Below are 26035 nucleotides of genomic sequence, written 5' to 3'. Positions count from 1 at the left end.
CTTATACCAATGGTTGCACAGTAAGCTGTAGCCCTGACTATGAGGGGTAACAGCAACAATGTGGCAAGTTTGATTCATAGCAGGGCTTCATGACCAGAACTTGTCTGAGCTCAGAGAATACCTAGTGCTGGTTAAAGCAATACAATAACTAGGTGATTTTTTTTGCCAGAGGGAGAGATCATCCAGAGGGTGAGTGCAAAGGATTGTTGTTATGCCAAACTCAGGGTGCAGCTTGCTTGCTGGGCCTTAGCTCTAGAAAATAGGGTATCTCCTAACATCTTGACACTTGCCAAGCTTTTTTAAAATTTATTTTTCCCTCTTCTTTTACTCACTGTTTTATGAGGCTGTATATAGTTCATAATCTTCTTTCCTTATATATGAGATTTTACAATTTATTTTATATTCTATGCAGGTATTGCCCTTAGCTGCTGTATCTTAGCAGTTGGCAAGGGGATCGAATGTTTGCTGACTATACTGATTTGTAGCCTTTTTGGTGTCTGTTATGGCCACTGATGTACATGGACTGAATTTCTCTAGGAACAATTGTAGTTGTTTTTCTCATTCTTTCTCATTCTATCCTTTTCTCATCCATTTGCCATTTTTCATTGTTAATGATTTAAGTCAGATTAGGGCGCTTGCTTGACAGATCATTTTCATTTTCTTTTTTTTTACTCAATTTTGGCATTGATTCTATGTCAAGTGATGTTTGACCGAACTCATCTGATTCATAAATGACTTCTACATTAGTAATCAAGCATTTTTTGTCAATATAGATTGTTTTTTTCTTCTTTCTTTTCTTCTCCTTTATTATTTATTTATTTTTGGTAATGGTATCTAGTGCTCACTATATCTAGTGTTTCCCAGATTTTTCCTTGAAATATTTGTGAATTGTGAGAAATGTCTATGGAATCTACAGACTGTCAGCATCTTATTTTGTACTCCTGAATGGCATTTTCCAGCAGTTTCTGCTGTCTTCTTTTATGCTCACTTTTGCATGGAAATCACCAAGTATCAGATTAAGTACCTACTGTATGCCTGTCACCGTAGTGAGTACTGATGATAGAAAGAAAGGCAAAAAAACCCAGTCTCTGTTCTTAAGGAGTGCACAGTGTAATGGGGGTGGGGGGGTGGGGAGGAAGATATCATGCAGGCAACTACATTTTAAAGAAGGGATATACAGGACACATTGGAACTAATCAACAGAGGAAAGGCATTAGCATTAATGGGGATATGGAAAAGCTTCTTGCAGAAGGTTGGATTTGAGCTGGGACCTGAAGGAAGCTAAGGAAATCAGGAGATGGAGATGAGGAAGGAGAAAATTCCAGGCATGGAATTCACCTCCAGTGAAAATACTCAATCAGGAGATGGAGTAGCATGTTCCAGGAAGGGTGAGAAGACCTGGATCACTGAGTGATAGAATATGTGGAAGAGAGTGAGGTGCAAGAAGACTGGAAAGGTAGGAAGGGGCCAGATTATGAAGGATTTTAAAAGCTAAACAGGTTTATATTTGATTCTGAAGGTAATTAGAAGCCTCTGGAGTTAATTGAATTGATGGGTGGGGAGGGTCTTGCACTTTAGGAGGATCAGTGACAGCTGTGAGAGGAGGATAGATTTCAGAGGCTTGGGCCATAAAAAACCAACTAGAAGGCTTCTTCAGTAGTCCAGGAGTGAGGTGATGGAGGGTCCACACCAATGTGATGGCAGCGTCGGGAGAGAAGGGGGCATGTATGAGAGAGATTAGCAGCACTGAAATGACAGAACTTGGCAGGTGATTAGATACTAGGGTGAGAAAGTGAAGACATGTGGGTTGAAAGCCTGGGTGACTGGGAGGATGGTGTGGTGTCCTTGACTGAAATAATAGGAAAGTTAGGAAAGACGAGGGGAGGGTTTGGGGAAAGATGAGTTTAGTTTTAGACATGTTGGACTTAAAATGTATCTGTCGGTTTATTAATTTAATTGAGAGAAGTTCTTATTAAGTTTGTAGTTTTTTTTTTTTACTCCCACCTTTTCTACAGCTGATGTCATGTAAAGGTATTTAAAAAAAATGCTTATCTTAAGCCCTGCGGTATAAGATGAGCATTGTGTGAAATGTTTGTCATTGACTTTTGATGCAGAACTATAGGATGACAGTAGATTTAAAGCTGGAAAGGATCTTAGAGGTCATCTAGTCCAGTCCTCTTATTTTACAGGTGAAGAAACAGGCCCAGATAAAGGATAACTTTCTTAAGGTCACACAGGTAACTAATGACTGGATCTGGATTTGAAAAAAGGTCCTTTGACTCCAAGCCCTGCGGCCTTTCCATTGTATCACTCTGCTCTCTGATAAAACCAACTTAGCCAACTCCTTTAAATGCCTTTCTTGAGGAGAAGCTTGTGAATCATTCTCTTACTGATTTGAAACTTCTTTTTGTCTTCTGGTTTAAGTTTTAAAGCAAAGATATCCACATGGATTTTTATCTTGTTGAATTTCTTCAATTTCTTCTAGTATTTGTTAGTCACCATACGAGGATCTTGTGTTTAAAATATCAGTAGTCAGTGTTTTGAGAATGTCTAAAAACTCATGGTTTTTACCCTCCTTTGTCCCTCTTTTTTTGCTATTGAAGGCCTTCACGTAGAACATTAGACTTGTTTTGATGAACTATCTGTTTTCATTACTTCTTGCTCCCTGGTTAGCCCACCTTCTTTTCTAGGTGTATATCTCATAGATAACTCTTAGGGTTCCCTGTATAATTGTTTGTTGGTATCACATTCTAGCTTTTCCACCTGTACTATACCTGTCTATGTTGCTCTTTGGGTCATCTCCTTTCATTTCTTAGGATTCTCTTATCCACAGGTTGTGATTTTTGGAACTTTTTTTTCCCCAGGTGAGAAAAATATGATCACTACTTTTAAAGCCTCATTTGTATTTGATGACAAACCAAAGATTTTATTGGTTATAGTTAATGTTTGGGTTTTTTTTATTCCCTAAACTTTATAAACATAATTTTTGTTCCTCATTATTTTGTAAGTCAGAACAGCCAAATTCACTTCTGTGACATCAAGGCCAGTTACTATGGTAACAAAATTGACTTCAAATGGGAAGAAGCAGAATAGTATAGTAGGAGTCTTCCACTCTTCCACTCCTCCCTGTCCCCCAAAAAAGACTTTTGGGGAAAAATTTCATGACTCCATACTTAGGAAGGATGAAGAGTATTCAAGTTACATAGTGTTTAAATAAGACATTTTCAGAATCCTTAATGACACGTGGCGTGCTTCTGTGCATGGGGCAAGATTGTAATGAACATTTTACAGTTCATTTATTACTATTCTGCCCCATGCTAAGTTCTGTTTGGGACAAAAAGCCTTAAAAATTCATATGGTGTTTTCACACTAAAACCAGATATTGTCTGCTTACTAATCTCTCCATTTTTTTTTTCAAACTTACTGATATGTTGCCACCAAGGCCAAAAATTGGTAGGATTTATTGATTGATTGTATATTACATACAGAGTGCTTTGAGCTAAGTCTTAGAAAAAAACAACCTACCTTCGAAAGTTTAACTTGCTGCCGGTAGCTAGAATCCTTTACCCACCTTCTTTCTTTCCTTTTTGTTTTTTCTCGGCATTTAACCAAAGATATCTAGAAAACCCCCAGGTCTAGCACTTTGCCATGGGGAAAAGTAGAAAAATGGTCCAGAACATTTTGAAATGCTATTGTCTATGAGGAGGTAGCTAGGTGGCTTAGTGGATAGAGCACTGGGCCAGAGGCACGAAGGCCTGAATCCAAATATGGCCTCATCCACTTATTGGTTGTGTGACCCTAGGCAAATTGATTGACCCCTTTTGGCCTTAATCCCCTGGGTAAGGAAATGGCAAATCACTCCACTCTCCTTGCCAAGAAGACCACATGAACTGTATTAGGATGCTATGGTTCATGGGATTATGAAGAGTTGGACATGACCAAACAATAGCAACATTTTCTATAAACTCTGCCTGTGGGATCACATTCTAGAGTAAATTAAAAATAAGAAATCTGAGTCAGGAATTATCAGATGTTGAGAGTTTTTAAGCTGTTGCATATTCAGTGTTAAAATTCTTTTAAATTGGGGCAGCTAGGTGGCACAGTGGATAGAGCACTGGCCCTGACGTCTGGAGGACCTGAGTTCAAATGTGATCTCAGAACAAACACTTCACACTTAACTAGCTATGTGACCCAGGGCAAGTCACTTAACTCCAACTGCCTAACCAAGGAAAAAAAATTCTTTTAAATTGTTATTCTGGGGTACCTTAAGGTTTTTATTTGTTTGTTGTTTTTGCTATTTCTGTAGTTTTAAATTCTGCCACTTGTGGAAATTGCTAAAAACTTGTTTAGCTATGACATTCATGTTAGCAGTTGTATGGACACTGGGCAAGTCCCTAAAGTTTGGTATAGAATCTTAGAATCATAGAATTTGGATTTAGGAGGGGCCTCATCTAGGTCAAACCACACATAGCTATTGTTCAGTCATTTTCAGTCATGTTTGACTCTTCCTGACCCCATTTAGGGTTTTCTTGGCAAAGATAGTGGAGTAGTTTGCCATTTCCTTTTCCAGCTCATTTTCCAGATTAGGAAACTGAGATAAACAGGGTTAAATAGAATTGCCTAGGATCACACAGCTAGTAAGTCAGATTTGGACTGTCCACTGAGCCACATAGCTGCCCTACCTGTAATAAATAACATATTTGACAGGCTTTTATTTATTCTACCTTTATTTGAAGACCTCTTAGGAGGAGGAGCTCACTACTTCTTAAGACAAGCAGCTTTTGGCCAACTTAATTGTTGCAAGTTTTTTCTTGCATTAAGCTTAAAATTTGCCTCTTTGCAACGTTTTTCTACCACTTCTGATTCTTTCCTTTGGGGTCAAGTGAGCAAGTCTTACTCATCCCCATGATAGCCCTTTAAATATGAACACAGCTCACCTGTCCCCTCAGAGTCTTCTTTTCTCAAGACTATCCATGTCCAGTTCCTCCTGTTTTAGGAGCTAATGATGAAGGCCCTTTGCTATTCTGGTTGCTTCCTTCTGGACACCCTCCAGCCTACACTGTCCTTCTTGGTAGACCAGAACTAAAAATGCATCTTTGCATGTGAGATCTAACAAGGGCAAAGTATAGTGGTCTATCACTTCCCTCCTGGATGTTGTGTCCTTCTTAATGTAGTCCAAGACAACATTAACTCCTTGTTTGCCACATCACACCATGGACTCATTTTGCACTTGCAGTTCACTAAAATCCCCGAATCTGTTTCAGAACTGCTTACTATCTGTGCTTCCTCCATCTTCATGTTAGTCATTTCTATTTTATCATTTTCAATGTAACAGTTATTCTCCTTTATAGAGAAAACAGAAACAAAATAAAAATTGAAAAGGTCTGCCTTTATTTTATTTATTTTGAAGCTAATTTATTTTTGAAGCTGTTTTATTTATTTTGAATCTAATTTAAGTGTAAGACTTTGCATTTATCTCTGTTTAATTTCATCTTACTGGATTCAGCCCAGTGCTTTACATTATCAGGGTCCTTTTGGATCCTGAGTGCCATATACTGTGTTAGCTATTATACCCAGCAGTGTGTCATCTGCAAATTTGGTGAGCATATCTTTTGTGCCTTTTGGATGTCCAGGTCATCAATAGCCAAATATAGGTTCTTCTGCTGCAGACCCCCTGCCATATTGCCATTGAATCGTTAACAGCTACTTTTTTGAGTCTGGCTTGTCCAGCTGGTTTTGAGTTGATCTGGTTACATTATTATCTAGTCCCTGTTAGTCATTTCTATTTTATCATTTTCAGTGTAACAGTTATTCTCATTTACAGAGAAAACAGAAACAAAATAAAAATTGAAAAGCTCTGTCTTCTTTATTTTGCCAGTTATCATTGTCCCATTCACCCCCTGAGCAAAGGTCCTGTCCCTTTATGGGTCCTTCCTTTTTTCCCAGCATAACTAAAAAAAGGCCCTGTTGTTGACTTTAGCTTTTCTCACCAGACTCAGCTCATTCTGACCTTTAGCATTCCTAACACTTTTTAATAGGGCTGAGCCATGTTCTTAATGTTCATCTTCTGTTACTTGGCCTTGCTTCTGTTTTCTGTACATTTATTTGAGAACATCTAAGGTGATCTAGGAGTTCTCTCTGTTAATTTACATTGGTTTCTTCAAATCATTTTTTCTTCCTTCTCGCAATTGTTTTCTTTTTGCATCCTCTGAATTTCATTCTTAAGCATCTCATGTTCCTTTTGGGCTAACTAGTCCTGAAGCATTTTAATCCATAGGGTCATAACAAACTTTCCTCAATTCATTGAAATTTATTTTCCCAAAATTTAAGGTGAATGTTAAACTATGCCTAATTTTCCTATTAGTGGATAGAGGCTTAGACTTCAAACAGGTAAATCACTTAATTTCTCTCAGTCTCAGTTTTCTCATCTGTCAGATTGGGATAATCACAGCCCGAATCTCACAGGGTTACCATGAGGATCAGATGAGGCAATAAATGTAATGTGCTTCGCCAGCCTTAATGTGTTAGGAGGCAGTTGTTCGTTTTTATTGTAAAATGTAGGGTAGAGTGATCAATTCACAGTGGCCAGATCTTCCTTATTAGTAAGAATCAGATCCACTATATTGCTTTCTTATTGCTTTTCCCTTCTTTTGAAGGATGAAATTATCATTAAGGTGAGTTATAATAGCAACAATAATGGTAGTAGTATTAGTAATAACAATAGTCATAGCTAACATTTCAACAGCGCTTACTGCTTGCCTTGCCTTGTGTTAAGCGCTTAACAGTTATCTGATCCTCACAACAGCTGTTATTATCCTCATTTTACAGATGAGAAAACTGTGGCAAACAGAGGTTGAAGTCACTTGCCCAGTGTCACACAATTAGTAAGAGTCTGAGGTTGGATTTGCACTTGGATCTTCCTGGCTCAGTACTATATCCATTGGGCCCGCTAGCTGCCTCTAGGAAAGTCAGGAGATTATTATCCATTCTGTTTTTGGCAGAACAAGAGTTTCAGCAGATGTGGGGCTAATAGAAGTTTTCATAGTACTACTTCATACCTCTGTGCCAGGCTTGTGATTTCTTTCCCAAGCTCATCTCTTTCTCTGTCCGGGGGTTCTGTATTATACTACAATGATAAGATAATTTCTTTTTGACCTTCCTTTGACTTTTACCCAAATATTCCATCATCCTTCCTCCCTTGTTCCTGGATTTCCTCTCATGAATGTATTTCTTAAGGTCCATTGCTATCCTGCTCCTCTTTTTACCTGTTCTGTTTCTTTTCAGTAAACAAGATATACCCATCCAGAGCCATGGTCCAGTCATGGTTTGTCATGGTTTTCATACCACCAAATCTCATACCTATGAGATCAATTTCCCCGTCCTTGCATTAGAATCTCGAGTTCCTTTTGTTAGTTATCTAAACCTTGGGCTCTGTGTTTAGAGATACTTGAGGTTACAGGTTCCTTTCTTGGGTTTTGGCTTCTGTGAATTTCTGGATATCTCAGCTGCTCTTTTCCCTAGTTTGAGATTTTTTCCTGTAGTATCTAATATTGGAGATTTTACAAAGGCAGTCTTCTACCTCCTCATCTTTTAAAATTTATACCTCTTTTGACTATATTTACAAATACATTGCTACCAACCTTTGTTGGTTGTAATCTTTCTCTGGCCAGAAATGTGTTAACCCTGAATTATAACTCTTAAAATTAAAAAACAATTTAAAATCCCATTCTCATACCACCTTGTTAGCAGATATTCATTTGTTAATTTTTTCTTCTTCATTTCTTGCTTGGTCTTCTTGACTTTCTTGCCCAACATCTCATAAAGTATTTTTTAGATTGGGAAGTTTGGCGTTTTGTCTTATAAATATGCCTCGGAATGACTAAAGACCTCTATTATTATATCAGGTCTACAAATAGCTTAATATCCCTTAGTGGATCATCTCTCACCTGATAACTTATGTGGCTCACTTATAGGAAGACAACCAACTTAACTTCTTCAGAGCATCCAGTTTTCTTCTCTTAGGCTCTATGTAGGTCAGGGACAGCCTATATTAAGTCTGCAAAGTCTTGTGTCAGCTGCTAAGGTAAATTTTATTTTTTGGTAGTGACATTTTTTTCTTTGCTTACCTACTCTGTATTATCTATATAAACTAGATATTTTGTTAGCCATGTATAGGATTCATGTATATCAGCTTTTCAGAGATAGGCTTGTAATATTATTAGAAAATTTGGCCCATGTGGGTCAAAGCATCCACATATACACGCTGTATATATGGTATTTAAGAATTGATCTCGGCCATATCTTTTCAATACGTCACACACATTTCATATTTTTAGAATCTTTTCTATAAATTTATATTCATTTTTAGCCTGCTACAGTTAATTTTAAAATGACTAATTGACCATTATTTAAGAAGACCAAGCTCTCTTGGTATAACTTTTCATACTGTGTCCAGGCATTTGTGCTTAACTCTGATTCTGTGCTTCGTACTCAATTAATAGAAATTGAGAAGGATGATAATGCAGTAAAAATTTTGCCCAGTTTGGAGACAAAAGGCCTGATTTTGATCTTGGCTTTTTCACTTTTTACTAGGGTGATAATAGCCAAATAAATCACTTGATCTTTCTGTGCCTTAATTCCCTCTGTAAAATGAAGGAGTGTTTGTGTGTGGACTAGATGATCTGTAAAGTCCCTTTCAGCATAAAATCTATGAACCTGTGATCTATACCAATATAACACTTAACAGAAATAAATAATAAAGACAGCTAGGTGGTGTAATGGATAAGAGCACTGGGCTCAGATGCCTCAGACACTTAGGGACCCTGGGCAGGTCCCTTATCTCTCTTTGCCTCAGTATCTTCACTTGTAAAAAAAGGAGATAATATAATAGCACCTACCTAGTCAGGGTTGTTGTGAGTATGAAATGAGATGATATTTGTAAAGCACTTACCATGGTGTCTGGCACCTAGCAGATGCTATAAAAATGCTTCTTCCCTTCCTTTCTCTTAGCTACACACAAAAATAGGGATATCACGAGGTACTATATCACTAATTACTAAAGACTATGTAGATAGTGATAGAAAGTCAGAGAAAGGAACACTAATTACTAAAGACTATGTAGATAGTGATAGAAAGTCAGAGAAAGGAACAATCATTGTCAGCTAGAATAGTCTAGGAAGATTTCATAGAGGAATAGGGAGACTCTAGAGATGCTGACCTTGTACAGGTAGGATTTTAATAGAGAAGGAGATGGATTTCCTTACAGGGAAGGGGGAAAAAGTATAAAGAAATGTTAGAAGGAGGAGAAAGTCGGTGTGTAGGCATATGTGTCTGTTTGGAGAAAGGGAAGTTTGAATCTACCAATTTGAATACAGTCAAAGGAAAGTAGTGTGAGAGAATGTTGAAAAGTGGATTTGGGAAGAGGAGGGTCATGAGATAGTGGGAGCCACTGAATTTTTTACAACAAGGAAATGATAATTAGTAGCATTGTGTAGGGGTGACTGGAATCTAGGGATCTGCTTGTTGAGCATTTGTAGAGGAGTCATCTATCTAGCCTTTGCTTGAGGAGTTTAAGTAGGGAGAAAATTGGCTTTCTAAGATAACCTATTTTACTTGTGGGTATGCAGTGATTTTGGAAGCTTTTCCTTACATAGATCCTAAATTGTCATTTCTGCACACTATCTTATCAACATGTTTTCAAAAATGTGTTGTTCAGAACTGAACGCAATACTCCCTTTGAGATGCAGTTAGGGCAGAATGTAGCTGGACTACCACCTGCCTTTTCTGGATGCTCTGCCTCTCGCAATGTAGCCTAAGATTGCATTAGCTTTTTTGCTTACCATGTTATAAAATAAATTCATTGAGTTCGCATTTTATCTAAACTCTTGAGATTTTTGCCATATGACCTGCCATTTAGCCACACTTCTTTTTTTCTTATACTTGTAAAATCCAAATGTAGTACTTTACATTTATTCCTATTCTATTTCATCTTATTAGATTGCAGTCAAGTGTTTGTCTCTTACTCTTTTTAGCTTTTAAGTCATTGATCCAGTGTGTGTAGCTGCTGTCCCTGATCACAGATTTGATGAGCATATGAAGATAATGCCTTTAGCCAGATAATTAAAAAAAAACAAAAAGAAGTTAAATAGCACAGAGCCAAACATCCGATCTTTGGAACGTACCATTAGATATCAACCTATAAATGACCACTCCTTTTGGCCTAGCTATTTGAGTAGTTCCAAATCCACCTTTATGGTTTCAGTCTTTCTCACAAAAATAATGTGGGACTTTACCATATGCTTTGCAGAAATCTAGGTAAATTGTATCTATAAGCATTCTCCTGATCTTCCAGTCTAGTAACCCTGTCAAAAACAGTAAAGGAGATTGGTAGTCTTGATCTGTTCTTTATAAAGCCATGTTGGTTTTGTCATTACTCTTTCCTTTTCTAGGAATTTACTCATATGTTTTAGGATTTTGCCTGCGGTCAGGGTTAAGCTCACTTGCTTGTGCTTTGCTAGCTCCATTTTCTTCCTATTTTTGAAAGTCAGGACAGTATTTTTCCTTCTCCAGTCTGCTTCACCTCTCTCATTCTTCATAGTCTTTCATAGATCACTGACAGGAGCCCACTAATCACATCCATCATGTCTTAGTGTACTCTAGGGTATAGTTCATCAGGGCCTGGTGAATTAAATTCATTGAACTCAATGAAGGCAGCTATGAGCTCTTCTTATCTCCTTACTTATCTTGAATTTCAACTCCCTGTTAGTTATTTTTGTTCTGTCCTTTTCTGTCCAGAGGTCATTTTTTCTTGGCAGATAAAACAAGCTAAATAAGCATTGGGCGCCGCTTTCTCTCTGTCGTCTCTTATCCTTATCTAACAACCCTGGGCAGCAGGCCTGCCCCTTGAGTCTACTCTTTTCTTTAATATGACTTTAGAAACATCTTTGTGTTATACTGAGCTTATCTCCCCCTCAACTACTTATTGTGAACTTTGGCATCACTATGTAGTGAAATTGCTATGGTTTGGTATTTGTCCTCTGTTACTTGTCCCTGAATTCTCCTACTGCATCCAGAGCCATCTCTGGTTGTCCTTATCTGGCTACTGGACCTAGATGGCTCCGGAGGAGAAAGTGAGGCTGATGACTTTGCACAGCCCTCCCTCACTTAAATCTAGTTCACTTGCAAGTCATGGCATCGTCTTCCTGATGTCGTAGTCCTCTTTGAGAATGAAGGACAAACAATAATCCTCTGTATATGCCTTTTATAAACCAAAGCTGGTTGGAGGATTCTCTGTGTCATCCACATCAGTGTCTTCAAGTAACTGCTATCTTTCCTCCTCATTATACTTGTTTTTCTTTGTGTCTTTAGAATCTCTCTGCACCATACCTGACTTTCCTGTAGAATTTTAACCTGTGGGATCTTTCCTTTCCCTGGACCTCTGGAGACATCTTTCTATCAAGGTTCCCTTCTACTTGGGGGGTATAAAGAACTACCTGATGACTTTTTCAGAAAAAAAAAAGTGAGGTGGCACCATCTTGAGTAGATAGATGGAATTCAGGCTTACTTTAAGTGGATGAATCTCTTCATAATACAGATTGTCCCAAAAGACTTAGTGCTGTTTTAAGTGATTGAAGCTTATTATAAAGATGATGATTTTTATTGTTTAAAGTGTAACCACTCTTGTGTTTAGTAGTATTTTTACAACCCTAGGGCCTCTTAAACACAAAGGCTTGTCTCTAAAGAGATCTCTTAAAATGCCAGAGCTTACAAATGAGTATTGTCTTTCACAGTAATCACCTTGAGAATGTATATATTGATTCTCAAAACAGATTTGGAATGTTTTTGTTTAGAATTGTCCTGAAGTCTCTTTCAAATTTAGCTCTTCTGAGAGAACCCATTTTGTTACTTCCCCCTCCCCCCCTTTACCATTACTCCTTGATCATTAGTCTTATTCCGTGAACTTCTCTTTGGCTTTTAACTGCTTCCAAAGCATGATCTCCATTAAAAGAGCAAATTTTTTTACCGAGAGACTGCTGAGAGAATGAAATTCAATAAATATTGAAGTACCTGTAGGAGGTACCATGCTTGGTATTGGAGATACAAAGGTGAAAAAATTGTATTCCTTGCTTTGAAAGAACTTAGAGTTTAATGGAAATAAGAACATGAACATAAGCATAATGTAAAATACAATGTACAAAGGGAAAAAATAAATTTAGACAAAGCTAGATAAGAAAATTTCTTTTACTTGGAGTTACTATAAGAAGACTTCTTAGAAGAGGTGGTACGTTAACTGGGTCTTGAAGGGAAGAAGGCAGTATTTTGATGTGATAAGTACAGAGTATGTTCCCATCCAAGTGCGTACACATAGGCTATGACCCCATGCCTGTAGAGCACAGAAGGAGATTGGAGAACAGTTAATCATCCAGCTTGAATAATGAAGAATTAATGCTAGTTGTGCATTAGAATAATTTTCCTTAGAGCTCACAGGACTCTTGAGGAGAATATATGGTGATAGGTGAAAGATCACTGGCTCTGGAGTTAGAGAACATAAGTTCAGGTATTGATTCTGTTGGCTATTGGTTTGAACTTTTCAAAATCACCTCACCTCCCTAAAATTTTGTTTTCTTGTTTCTATTTTAGATGTGGATTGAGCTCCATGTGGTCATTGAGGTCCCTTCTTACTTGAACCTTGTGTTGTTCTATGACTGGATGGCCTCTTAAATCCTAGTTCTAGAGCTATGATCCTAGGCATTTAGTCCAGCCTCTCTCATTGTGTAACTATGAGGAAACTTAGGATAAGAGAGCTTATATGGCTTACCCAGGTAGAGCACAGATAGGCTACCAGAGTTGAAATTTTAGCCCAAATTCTCAGATTACAAATCCTATACTCTTTCCATAGAAACTCTGTCATGCACCTTTTCCACCCTTGGGAAAAAGAGAAGTTTTGGATTCTGACCCAGTCAAGTGTTGGAGTTTCTGGAGTAGAAGTATTCAAGGGACCACATTTTCATGGTAACCATCTGTGGTAGTTTCTTAAGGTATATCGTCTCTAGGGAAGAGCTAAGGTCTGTGGGAAACATGGTATAAAGGGAAGAAAGTACTAGAATTGGATGCTAGCCCTAGCTTCATCACTCATTAGTCATTTGCTCTTGAGCAAACTGTTGGACATTTTTGTGCCTTATCTTTTATCTTTGAAATGAGTTGTTGCTAAGATATTTGTTAATTTTAACATGGCAACCTATTACTATTAGTATTTTTTTTAAAGCAATCGGGGTTATGTGACTTGCCTAGGGTCACACAGCTAGAGTCAAGTGTTTGGTCTGAGGCCGGATTTGAACGCAAGTCCTCCCGACTTCCGGGCCGATGCTCTGCCCCATGACCTATTATTTTCTACAGTCATTTATTTGGCTCAGAACCTCAGTTAATATTGACCCCTTTACCTCACCCTTCAAGTTTAATCAGCTGCCATTTCCCATTGATTCTGTTTATATCACGTTGCTCACTTCCATCTTTCTTTTCATTCCTACCACCTTTGGCTAAATTAGAGGAGTATGGTGTGATATTCCTTATTTCTCACCTGACTGCACTACTTTGGGACTCTGTGACTGACTTCTCTACCATGCCCCCGTTTGGGTACTTTTTTCTTCTCCTCCCCCACCCCCTTTCCTTTTTGTAAGTGCCTTTAAGGCAAGGACTGTGGTTTTTTTTTTCCATATTGTATCCCTAGAGCTTAGCATGGTACCTGTCACAAAATAGGCACTTAATAAATGTTTATTGATTGATTGATAATGCAGACCTCTGTCTGTGGTGTTCCATACCACAAACACACAGCCTATGTGCAAAACAAAATACTTACCAAAATTTGGTATTTAAAATATTCAAAAATAAGGAACATATTTGATATTTAAAACTTAACAAAGTAAAAATAAAATAAAACATAGATAATGTTAATATGTTGTTTTCTGAGGGATCCTTATTTATGGTTAAGTGGCCCCATTTCTACTTGAGTTTGACGTTATTGGTGTAGTAGACAGAACACCAGATCTGAATTCAGGAAAACCTGGGTTTCAAAAATCTACTCAGACACTTAATAGCTGAGTGACACTGGGCAAGTCACGTAATCTTTCACAAGGTGAGTTGTCCCACTTGTAAAATGTAGACAATAGCACCTACCTCTCAGGATTGTTCTGAGGATCAAATAAAAAGAGTGAAGTGCTTTGTAAATATTAAAGGGTGATATAAATGTGAACTGCTGTTAATAATATCAATAATAGTAATGATGATGATGATAAAGAGTCTTAATTACTGTTTGCCTAGTATTAATAATAATAATAATAATAATAATAATAATAATAATAGATTTCCTTTCTAGACCACCATGTCATGTATACTGTCATGCCCCTTCCAAAGGAATCTTCTTAACGTATATATCTGATCACCCCTCTTGGCTCAAAACCTTCATGTAGGTCCCCGTTGCCTATGAAATAACAACCTCCATGGTCTGGTCCATCTCCCAAACTAACATTTCAGCCCAGTTTTATGGTATTTTTCTTTATGTGTTTGGCATTCCAGCCAAACTGGATTGCTAATTGTTCCCCAGTTTTGTTCTATCCTCATTCATTTTGTGCATTTTCTTCTTAATATCATTTTGTTTCTGCTTGCTGGAACCCTTCTTTTAAAACTTAACTCAGGTGCTGCCTTTTACCAGAATACTTTTCCCAATCTCCCTTAATTAGGAGTGTTACATATGTTCTTGAGTTTTTAGGTATTCTGATCTCATTTATATACTTATTTCTAAATCACTTCTTTACTTCCTAATTATGGCATGGAAATGACTCTTAATTCTCAATGTCTTGGCCAGTGGATACAAGCTGTACTAGATTTTACCATGGTAGAAAGGCCTAAGCCTAGAGTATGTTTCCGTTGATAGACCACTTAGCTAAATACAGAGAGATTCATCTCCAATAGGGTGACCCCTAAGTGAGGAAATCTTGGGCTGTGTCAAGCCATGAAACAAACGAAAATAGAAAAATTGCCCTCAATCCTGTACAGAAATTAGGTGGGCTGCAGTGATAACAGCAAGAATAGAAGGCAGAGGGTACTAGAAATTATGGTTTTTCATCTATACGCATTAATTTAATGGTTGGTACTTTAATATGAAATTCTAATCCAGTAACCCACATTGACATAGTACTTGAGGAACGGAATGAAATCAATCCTGTTTTATAGATGTGAAATCAGAAAATATAAAGAATTTGCAATTAAATGGGAAGAGTGACTCATGGATCCTCCCTGGAGAGGGAAAAAAGAAGAGTTAAATTTTATCATGTCTTCAAAGATGATAACCATCTTATTTTGTGCTACCCATGAGCCGAAGTAAAAAAGACTTTCATGGAAAGCATTGCAGCCAATGTGCCAATCTGCTGCAAACGTGATGCAGAAAAATGGGACACGGATAAAAGAACAGACTTATTATTCCTATAGAAATTTAACCCAATTTAAAGCACTCACTACAACAAGGAGACCAAAAGAGCCTAGAAACTATCGCAGTCAGCAAATGTCTTTATCTCCTTGCCAATAAGAGAGAAATGGTAGCCCAAGGGTAACAAACTTTGTAAAAAATTTATAAAGACATATGAAAGAAGATAACTATCAGCAATATAAGCCCATCAAATAGAAATTTAAAATATTAGCTCATAATCTGAAATGGAACAACCAGTTTCTGTCAGTTCTTTGTTGTTGTTATTCACTCGTTTTCAGTCAAGTCATACTCCTTTTGACCCTATTTGGGGTTTTCTTGACAAAGATACTGCCATTTCCTTCTCCAGTTCATTTTACAGTTGAGGAAACAGGCAAACAGGGTCACACAGCTAGTAAGTTTCTGAGGCCAGATTTGAATTTGGGAAAATGAATCTTCCAGACACTAGGCTCAGCACTCTTATCTACTCTGGCATTCCTATAGTGCTTTAAAGTTTGCAAAGCACTTCTCTCAGTAATCTTGGGAGTTAGGTAATGCAAATTTTATATCCATTTTATAGGTGATAAAAGTTAGGCTTGGAGCTAAGGAAGTGACTTCTCAACAATCAACAGTCTCAACTTTAGGAAACAGATTTGGAACTGGATCTCTTGGTTATCAAGTTTATAGCTCTTTGTGCTAGAGAATCACACACCATTTGGACTTTACAATCTCAGTATCTGATGTGCTATATTTAAGAAGTAGAAACAGCTTTCAGAAGAGTAAATCTGATTACAAGTGGCTGAACATGACCAAATCGATAGAGATAAAATCTGTGCTGTATTTGACAAAATTTAAAGGCACTCAGGGATTGCTTTTCAAGACCATTCGGAGAGGAAGATGCTAAAACACTGTAAAGATCCAGTAGGTCTTTCTTTTAGTTTAAATTGTTAAAAAAATCTTCTATAGATATTGTGGAACTAAGTCGGTTAGTGACCATTCCTTTTCTTTCTTTCCCCTAAATACAACTTTTCTTCTCTCCTCTCTCCTTCCCTCTTACCCTTCAAGTCTAAATATGAAGCCACATTTTCCTCTTTGTAATTTCTACCCATTGTTCCTTATTCCTTCCTTTCTGGACCAAGCGAATAAATCTAATCCTTGCTTTTAAGATATTTTTAAAAACCCCTATCATGTTTTCCAAGCTAAATATCCCAGCTCCTTCAACAGTTCTATGACTTTTTGTAAGCGCTTCATCATTCTGGCTGCTCTCTTCTGGAGTAGTGGTATCAAAAGAAGGAACTGAGGATCTACAGTGGGCAAGGGCCTTCACTCTGAGTAAGGGCCAACAAATCAGAAGATAGAGAAATCGCTTGTATCCTCTCCTCCCCGAGTAGCCATTCATGGGACTTGTCTCCAACACAACAACCTATTGTTCAGTACCTGCCAAATCCTGGATTTGCAGCCAGGCATCATCTCTTTAGGGAAGAGAGAGTTCTTAAGCTCTTTATCTTGACGATATGGTTGTCATATACATTTACTCCTGAATCAGTTTACTTCACTCAGCATCAGTTTCATTTTTTCTCAGGTTTCTATGACACTGTTCTTTTCACCATTTCTTTTAGCAAAAAAGGAGTCCATTCCCATAATATTTCATAATTTGTTTATACCATCCCAGTGGATGGGCCCTTACTCAATTTCCAGTTCTTGGCCACCACCAGATACAGTGATAGGTATCTGCACACTTAAACCTGGAAACAGAATTTTCTAACCATTTAAAAAATATTCCAAATGGAGAGTTTCAGTGGATTTGAACCCATTTGCTAAAAATATAAAAATGCAAAGACTTCTGATTAGATTGCAAGAACAATTGATGTGATATCAGTGAAGGCAGAAATTTACTGGCTAAATTTCAAACGCAAGTGTGGTTTACTAAGTTGTAGCCAGTGATGTACTGCTTCCATTTTGATCTACTTATCTTTATGAGGAGACTTTTCCAGTTAAGAGAGCTATTGAAATCAAGTATCTAAATAAAATGAATGTAGAACTAGACCATCAGATCACTGTATCACACTGTTAAACCATGATTTTTTAAAAAAAAGAGACATATATAGTTGTGGTTTTTTCTAAAAATATTAATATTTTGTACTGTTAAACTAAAGCATAATTCTAAAATATTTTCCATCTTTTCATATATTTTTATGTATTTTATTGTATAATATATTAGAATATCTTCATATTTTATAAAAAATATGCCTTTATATTGAGAAAATGTGCTTAAATTTTTTCATGTATACTTTCATAAAGATTTGTATTATTGTGTGTATGTTTCATATGTATGTTTGGAGCCACACTGCTGTAGAAGGTCCCCAGCTTATCAATACCTCCCTCCTCTGTGTGATTATCATTGATAGAGTAGCAGTGAAGAGATCTAGGATGCTTAATTTAAAAAAAGTCTTATTTTTATGATAGCTTCTGTTACTTTCCCTCCTTAGGGGATCCCTCCTTTTAACAGACTAAAAAAGAGTAGTTCTCGAAACCCAATCAAAACATCTATCTGTTTCTCTCCTACAGTATGTACAATACTTGATTACTTCTTGTTTCTCACCTCTGTAAATGTTCTTTTTCTTTTCTGGGTCTGAGGTTGTTCTTTTTGAGAAATGGGTACAAAGCCTGGTGTACAAATCTTGATTTCTGCATGTAAAATTTACTATGGGAGTAATATTTTACATATTCATATATTTACACATATGTAGAATTACTTTTAATCTACTTTCTCATGATTTAAGTCATTTATTTTACCACTTTTGCCTTGGCAATTTTTATGGAGTAAGTTCCCTTTTAACCTGTATGGGGGGCTATTCTGTCTCATAGGTGTTTCTAGCTTACTGATTTAGAAATTCAGATAAAGCAAAAGGACTAATTCTGTAAAGATTTGTTATAAAATATAGCCTGTGAGTTAACTTAAGTCAGGTTAAGAAATAGAACTCCAAGTTTAGCAAATATTGAGTATTTGATTTTGCTGAATCAGTATCAGGACATGGATCAGGTAACAGTTTTCTGACAGCTATTTATATATTTATTTATTCACATATTCATTTATCCATCCATCCATTTACTTATTTTTGTGCTTGAGCAGGTTACCATTTTTGCCTGTTCTTTAAAAGTAAGTAAATAAAAATTAAAATTAGAAATGTCCGTGAAAAAAAATCAAGTGTTTATAAAATTAAATTTGAAGCAGATGGTACTAGAAACACAGGTACTAAATCTGAGAGCTCCTGGCAGGAATGCTAGTGGTGTCCCAGTTTTACAAAGAAGATACCTGGATTGAGGTGTGATTGACTATAGTCAAGAAGTATAGTTGATCTGCGTTGTGTATTTAAGTTCTTTCCTTCAGTAAGTCTTTAAAATAAGTTAAATAGCCTTAGTCATTACCATCCCTTTACTCTCCATTATGTTTTATCTATTTTTCTAAGTGAATCCTTATAATATTTTGCAATCTGTAAAATATTCTTTTCACAAACCATAACATAACCTCTTTCAGGATATTCTTATTTTTTCCAAGTTCGTTTTGCTGAAATCTAAAAATTAATTTTTTTTATGTTCACTAAAGAGAAAAACATCTGGCTGCTGTATTCACATAGTGTTCCTTATACTTCTTGTTTTTAGTCTCATTTTTGAAGGAAGGTATTTTTTGCTTGGCTCAGGTTTAAATTCAGTTCATATCTCTAAATATTAACTTCCATTTAAAAAAATCTGTGATTTTTAAATTTTAGTTTAGAAATTCATTCAGGTCTATTGCAGTACTTTCAGAAGCTGGCTCCTTTAGTTGAATGTGCTGTTCTGTTATTACTAACCTTAAATTTCCCTGATCATTTTTGATGGTTGGAACTGGCCCAGCAGATTTACGCACCTTGGATTTATAAAAGATAACAATAGAAAAATAAAACACCAGACCTCTTCTGTTTAATCACATAGCTCTGTAGCTACAAGTTTTCATGGTGCCTGTATACCTTAACTGTGTACCTCTCTGAGTAGTCCTGTCTCCTCTTCCTTTTGTGCTGATATTTGACTTGTTGTGGAAAGCCTCAGAGTCATGAAAACTTAACATTATTTTTGTAAGAATATTATATGCTGCATATATTGTGTTTTATAAATATAGTCTGATGATGCTTTTAAAATATCAATAGTAATTAAATTATTTATTATCTCATCTTACTCATGATGAAATAAAATTGGGCCTCACTTTCCTCTTTTGTAAAATTTTGAGGTCATTATTAGTTACTGTTATTATAGTGTTGAAATCTTTCCTGTTGTTTTCTTTTACATGACCAAGATCATCGTGGCAATTTTTTCACTGGTCCTATTACCTTTCTTCTGCTTTAGCTTCAACAAGCCATCCCTGGCTCCTCTAAATCTCTCTCCCTCTCACAATTTCGCACAGTGTGATATTACTCTCTTATGTTTACGTCACATGTCTTGAATGCATGTCTTCCTTATTTTCATCTCAGTCTTCTTCCTTTAATATGAAACCCATAGGCCACTGATAAAAGCCTTTTCCTGTTTTATCAGCCGTTATTAACACTTTCTCTCTCACACTACTTGCGTTGCTTTGTGCTTATTAAGTCTAAACATATATTGTATTTGTTTCCCAATAGAATATAAGCTTATTGTGAGCAGGGATTCTTCATTTTACTTGTTTCCTGGGACAGAGTAAGCACTTTGTGAGCACTTGCTGAGTTATGTTCCATAATTTGTCCAGAACTTAGCACACTGTCTGGCACATAATAAGCGCTTAGCAAATGTTTATTGGTTGATTGTTTAACTCTGCTTTGTGCACTTACTTTGTATATGGTTCTTTTCTTATAACAAAAAGTGTTGCTGTAAATATGTTTTACATATGGGGCATGTGTCGTAGTGGTTTGGGATGATATGAGTTATATTAGATTTTGAAACACTTCGTTATAAGTATAGTTCAGTGTTTCCCTATGTAGAGATCTAATTATTAAATATTAATAAAAATTTAAATGTATTTTTATTAAACCTCTACATTATTCTCTTAATGCCAGTACTTACTCACATTTTCAATAAATGAAATTACTTATTTATTCTGTCTTCTGAATGTGGTAGGAAACCGTGATGATAGATCAACTGAGTTGATCTCAGGTAATACTATCCTTATAAGCTCTGTCATGGCCTTGAAACCTACACCCCCCTCAGGTTTAATCTGTTAGTTGACTTGTGATTTTACCCCCACAGCATTTCTCACATCTTTATGCTTCTCTATATGGGCACAGTCACCACTCTTTTTCAAGCCTTGACCATCTTTTGTCTGGGCCATTTAAATAGTCTCCTAGTTGGTATCCCTGCCTTAAGTGAGTCTTTCTCTCTCCAGCCCATATTCCACACAGCTGCCAAAGCAGTACTTCTAAAACACAGTCTGATCATGTTACTCTTGCTCAAGAAGCTTTAAGGATTCTCTTTTGTCCCTAGAATAAAAATGTATGTTCTTCATCTTTGTTATGGATCCGCTTTGGTTGTTTTATGAAGACTGTGGAACGTTTTGCAGAATATTTTTAAGTTATTGAAGGAAATGCTAAATTTCATTTAGAGATTAATGAAAATAAAGAAGTAAATTTTTTTTCCCCATCCAAGTTCACAGATGCCCTGAAATCTGTATCTGTGGATTCTTCTCTTGGCAGTAAGAACCTCTGTTCTAGAATAGAAATGTCTTCTGGCTATAATTTGTCTTTTGTATAGATTTTAGATTATTGTACATTACTCTTCCTTATGCATTCTGTATTTTAGTCAAATAGTAAATTTCAGCTAGATTGCTCTATTTGTTTTTCTTTGTTAATGACATTTTATCTCTTGATCTCTGCCTGTCTGCAGGGGAATTGCCATGCCAGGAATCATCCCACCTTAGCTTTGAATCCCCAGCTTTCCTTTAGTGTTCAGTATCATTTCCTTCCTGGTTCTCTTTTGACCATTCTGCTTTGTATTAACTATGTATATATTTGCTCATTTGTGTGTGTTAGTGCCCCCGGTAGAAAAAAGCTCTTTGAGGGCAGGGATTACTCCATTTTTGTTCCTCTAGCTCCAGCTCTTATGGTGTGATGCCTTCCATAGGACAGTGCAAGATACTGTGTTACTTAATTGTTTCAAGGAATTAATTATAGCCTGAATAGTCTGTACTTCAATAGTGAGACTTCAGGTGGTTTATTAATTAATGGAGGAGTGTAAAAAAGTGTCATCTTTTCTCTTTCTCTTAGGTGAAGATTATGAAGACGATGAGCTGGTAAACTCAGATGAGGCTATGAAGAAACCCTGTCCAGTACAGATTGTTCTTGCTCATGAAGATGATCACAACTTTGAGCTCGATGAAGAGGCGTTGGAGCAGATTTTGTTACAAGAGCATATACGTGATCTTAATATCGTAGTGGTGTCTGTGGCAGGAGCTTTTCGTAAAGGGAAATCATTCTTATTGGACTTCATGCTGAGATACATGTATAACAAGGTGAATAGTGTCTTCTTGCCTTTTTTTTTCCCTTAAGGCAGTTGGGGTTAAGTGACTTTCCCAGGATCACACAGGTCGTAAGTGTCAAGTGTTTGGTCTGAGGCTGGATTTGAACTCAGGTCCTCCCGACTTCAAGGCCAGTGCTCTATCCACTGCGCCACCTAGCTGCCCCGTCTCCTTGGTTTTAAAAAAAATTTTCCCCTCACTTTATAAATTGGTATATGGAAATAATGATTTTTGCAGGCTTTTAGGTTATAACTAGTTTGTGTTCTGCTTATTTCTCCCTTTGTTCTTTCTTTCCTTAATTTTATCAATTATTTTCTTCTTAAGCACCCAATATCTATATGCCCTGAAAAAGCAGGACATTATTTTTCACTGGCACTGGGAAACTTTCAAATTAGGAGTGGGAGGCCTGGGTTTGTTTTTTGTATAATCAGAGTTGAACTAGGTCAATGTTTCTGAACATACAGTCCATAGAAAATTTTTTACTGGACTAGAAAGTTTATTAACAAAAGTTTTTACTTCTAAAAAATAATATTTACATTTAAATAACTCCCTTCCCTATAAGTCTAGTTCCTTCTAGACCGCTATAGTTTTACAGTAGGTAGTCCATGGCGTAAGAGTAACATGTAAATATTTTATTGGTCTGTAGTATAGTTTTGGGTTGGGGAGCACTGGACTGAATCTCTAAGATTTGTTTCTCACCTCAAAAATTTTATGATTCTAAATTTTGAGCTTAATCATTACTTTATGTTAAAGGCAAACTGGTAAGCAGTTGAAGTAATAGATTATAATTAGTGTTGCTTTTATATAGCTAAACTAAATATTTTTGTGGTTAATGCTGGAGGCTAAGAGAACTAAGTAAATCTGAAATTTACTACAAATAGTGTGCTGTGAATAATTTTGTACATTGGTCTTTTCTTGCTCTGTCATTCACTTTCTTGGAGTAGAAATTATATTGTGTGGTGCAATCACTAGGTCAGGGGATCTGAACAATTTCATACTTCTTGCCTGACTCCAAATAGTTTTCTGAAAGAGTTGGACCAAATCTCCCAGCAGTGATTTAGCTGGTCTTGAGGTTATTGTGCCATGTGTTTGCCATGCATTTACACAGATTAATAGACTCCCCTTTCCCCCCCACTCCTCCACTCCCTCTTCCCATCCTTCTGAATGATTAAGGATGTTTGATGTAGAATCTGTCACACATATAAAGAGAGTATAGTCATCAAAACTGGTCCTGTTTTGAAGAGTACTAGAAGTCAGAATGTATTATCTGATGTAACTGTAATAGTAATTTGAGGTAATTGTACTGCACTGACAAGATGCTGACTTTTTAAAAAAAATCAGCTCTACTGAATAGGCAGCTAGGTGGCTCGATGGGTAGAGCACTGGGCCAGGAATCAGGAAGGCTTGAGTTAAGATATGACCTAAGACAATTTACCAGCCTTGTGACCCTGGGCAAGTCACTTAACTTCTGTCTCAGTTTCCTCATCTGTGCAAAAGGATGATAAGCACCTACCTTGCAGGGTTATTGTGAGGATCAAATGAGATCATATTTGTCATGCACTTAGCACAGTGCCTGGCATATGGTAGGCAATCTTAAAAAAATATTTGCCTTAAGTAAGCTTAATACATACTTACTTCCCCTTTCCCCTGAATAACATCATAGGATGGATCTGTGCTTTTCATTGGAAACTAGTCTTTATTATAAAGAGCTGCTTTTTCCCTAATGAAACCCTTAGGTAAAGGTAAGCATTTCAGTTACTATAATGTTATTTAACATTTATGTAAATGCTTTAAGTTTTGCAAAGCACTTTAGAAATATCTCATTTTATTCTAACAACAGCCATGGGAGATGGGGTTGTTAATACTCCAGTTTTGCAGGTGGGAAACTGAGTATCACACAGCTAGTAAGTGTCTGAAGCTGGATTTGAATTTGGGTCTTCCTGATGTCAGGCCTTGTAAGCCTGAGGGTAGCTAATACTGAATAAATCTATTGGCCTTGGGTGATAGATAAATACAAAATAGCCCAATCCTCAGTGACCCTCAGCTTCTATAGTAGTGAGGGAAGGCTGTCTCCAGTAGTCCTGATCTGTATCTTGCCACTGGACCCAGATGGCTGTGGAGGAAAAAGTGAGGCTGGTAACTTTGCATAGCCCTCCCTCACTTAAGTCCAATTCACTTGCATGTCCTGACATCACCTTCCTGATGTCATGGTCCTCTTCGAGAAAGAAGGACAAAGAACAACAACAAGAAGTGTAATCTTGTTCCACCAGCCTATATTGATATGCTACTGGAAACACTGAACTACAACCATGTTGATATTCTCCCTGTGAATGAAATTGGAAGGCATAGGTTACCAGTTCATAGTACCTAGCTACTGAAAACAATTCAGTGGAAGAACTGTTGACAGGCTTTACTTGGAGCGATGAAAAAAGCAGTAGGTAGGGTAGGTTTTGTTGTACATCTAGAAGTTAAGAAAAATTCTGGGATGAACAGCTATTCATGTCATAAGAAGAAACACCACATTTGGACTCTACCCTTCTCAATGTCTTATGTAAGTGCTGTGGGAGGAAACTACAATGGCTTGTTATGAAGATGAAATCCAGAAGGATAGCTACAGATAGGTGCAGAAAAAAAAAGTAGTTATGACATAATTTTACTGGCTTTTGAATTCAGTTTCTCCAGACAATATGAAGGAAAAGATTACTGGTAAACCCTTTGAAGCCTATCCTTTTTTTCCATCCCCCCCCCAAAAAAAAAAAAAAGACAGTTGGAAAGACATCAGTAATTACTGACAGACTTGCTTTTCTTTTTTTCTGTAGAACTGGTAATGTAGACATTTTCCTTGAAAAGGAAAGAAGCAGCCAAAGAACAAGATATGATGACCTTAAAAACTTTTCTCAAACTTAGTGCAGATGTTAAAATCAAAATTCTCCATTTGCACTCACCTGAGGTGTAAGCCAGTATTCTTGGTAAAATTCAGGTAGAAGAATAAGCCCCTGTCCAGTTTTGAGGATATTGTACTGATTTATTTCCAGTGCCAAGTTACCGTATGGCCTTAGGGATATCTACTTTGACTTCTTAGCTTAAAAAATTCTTCTTTGACACACAAAATCACTAATATTGCTCCCTTTTTAATTATTAGTTTAAAGTTGAAAAATGCAGTTTTGAATATTTAAGGATTAATTTTAATTTTACTGAAATTGGCATGAGTATTTCACTGAAGTACTTTGTTCTCTCTCTTGATTTAGCAGTTACCCCAGTTCCTTACAACAACAGCAATATTATTTAGCATTTGTATAGCACTTTAAAGTTTGTAATATGCTTTACATGTCCTCTCATTTGTTTCTCACAACAGTTCTGAAGTAAGGGCTATCATTAGTGCTATTTTACAGATGAGGAAATGAGGCGCAGAGATGAAGTCACAGCCAGGAGGTATCTGAGGCATTATTTGAATTTGTGTCTTCCAAGTCCGGTGCTCTTCCCATTGCATCACTTAGTTCTTGATGGACAAGCAGTTCAGGATGTCTTTTGCTGTCCAGCCTGTCAATACTTGGAGACTATTTCTTCAGTGGGTAACATCAGTGTGGGATCTTCATCCCAAAGGTTGTGTTAGACACAGGGCCTGCCTGCTGTGGCACAAGGAGTCCTGTTCCCAATGTGTGGAGCTTGAATACTTTATTTTTTGGTAGGAGGGCAGCAAAACAACTCCCTTTACAGAGTGACCAAGTAGCTTTTTATTTACACAGGAAATTGAACCTTGGAAGAACATGCTGTTACGAGGGGTCTGAGACTGACATCTTTGAATACTGAAATCTCTAACCCTGAACTTGTCCTCAAGCAGGGTTTTGGGTCTGACTTGTTTTACCATCAGTGCATGGAAGTGAAGAAACTCTTCTTAATAACACATGGAGCTGTTGTGAAGCCTAGACTGGCCGTGGCAGTTGAGTGGTTTAAGTGATTTGCTCAGATGTCGTCACAGCCATTAGAGGTCACAAACAGAACTTGAACCCAGGTCTTCCTAATTCCCAGGCCAACTGTTATGCCACATTGCTTCTGTCCAT

The 26035-nt window shown here is 36.9% G+C and overlaps 1 protein-coding gene across 4 annotated transcripts in view; it reads left to right on the top strand.

Moving 5' to 3' along the window:
• ATL2 (atlastin GTPase 2) overlaps positions 1-26035 on the top strand; it is a 77120-nt gene that overhangs the window by 25396 nt on the left and 25689 nt on the right. For 3 of the 4 annotated variants that reach the window (XM_020976971.2, XM_078149476.1, XM_020976973.2), the window contains exon 2: positions 21724-21968. In XM_020976971.2, the coding sequence (XP_020832630.1) occupies positions 21724-21968 (245 nt within the window). Of the gene's footprint in view, positions 1-12903; positions 13012-21723; positions 21969-26035 lie in introns of those variants that run through there. The other variant, XM_020976972.2, reaches the window with a different exon arrangement.

The sequence above is a fragment of the Phascolarctos cinereus genome, unplaced genomic scaffold (assembly GCF_003287225.1).
Source record: "Phascolarctos cinereus isolate Bilbo 61053 unplaced genomic scaffold, phaCin_HiC Scaffold_2;HRSCAF=192, whole genome shotgun sequence".
Taxonomy (NCBI): domain Eukaryota; kingdom Metazoa; phylum Chordata; class Mammalia; order Diprotodontia; family Phascolarctidae; genus Phascolarctos; species Phascolarctos cinereus.
This window is presented reverse-complemented; position numbering and strand designations above follow the sequence as displayed.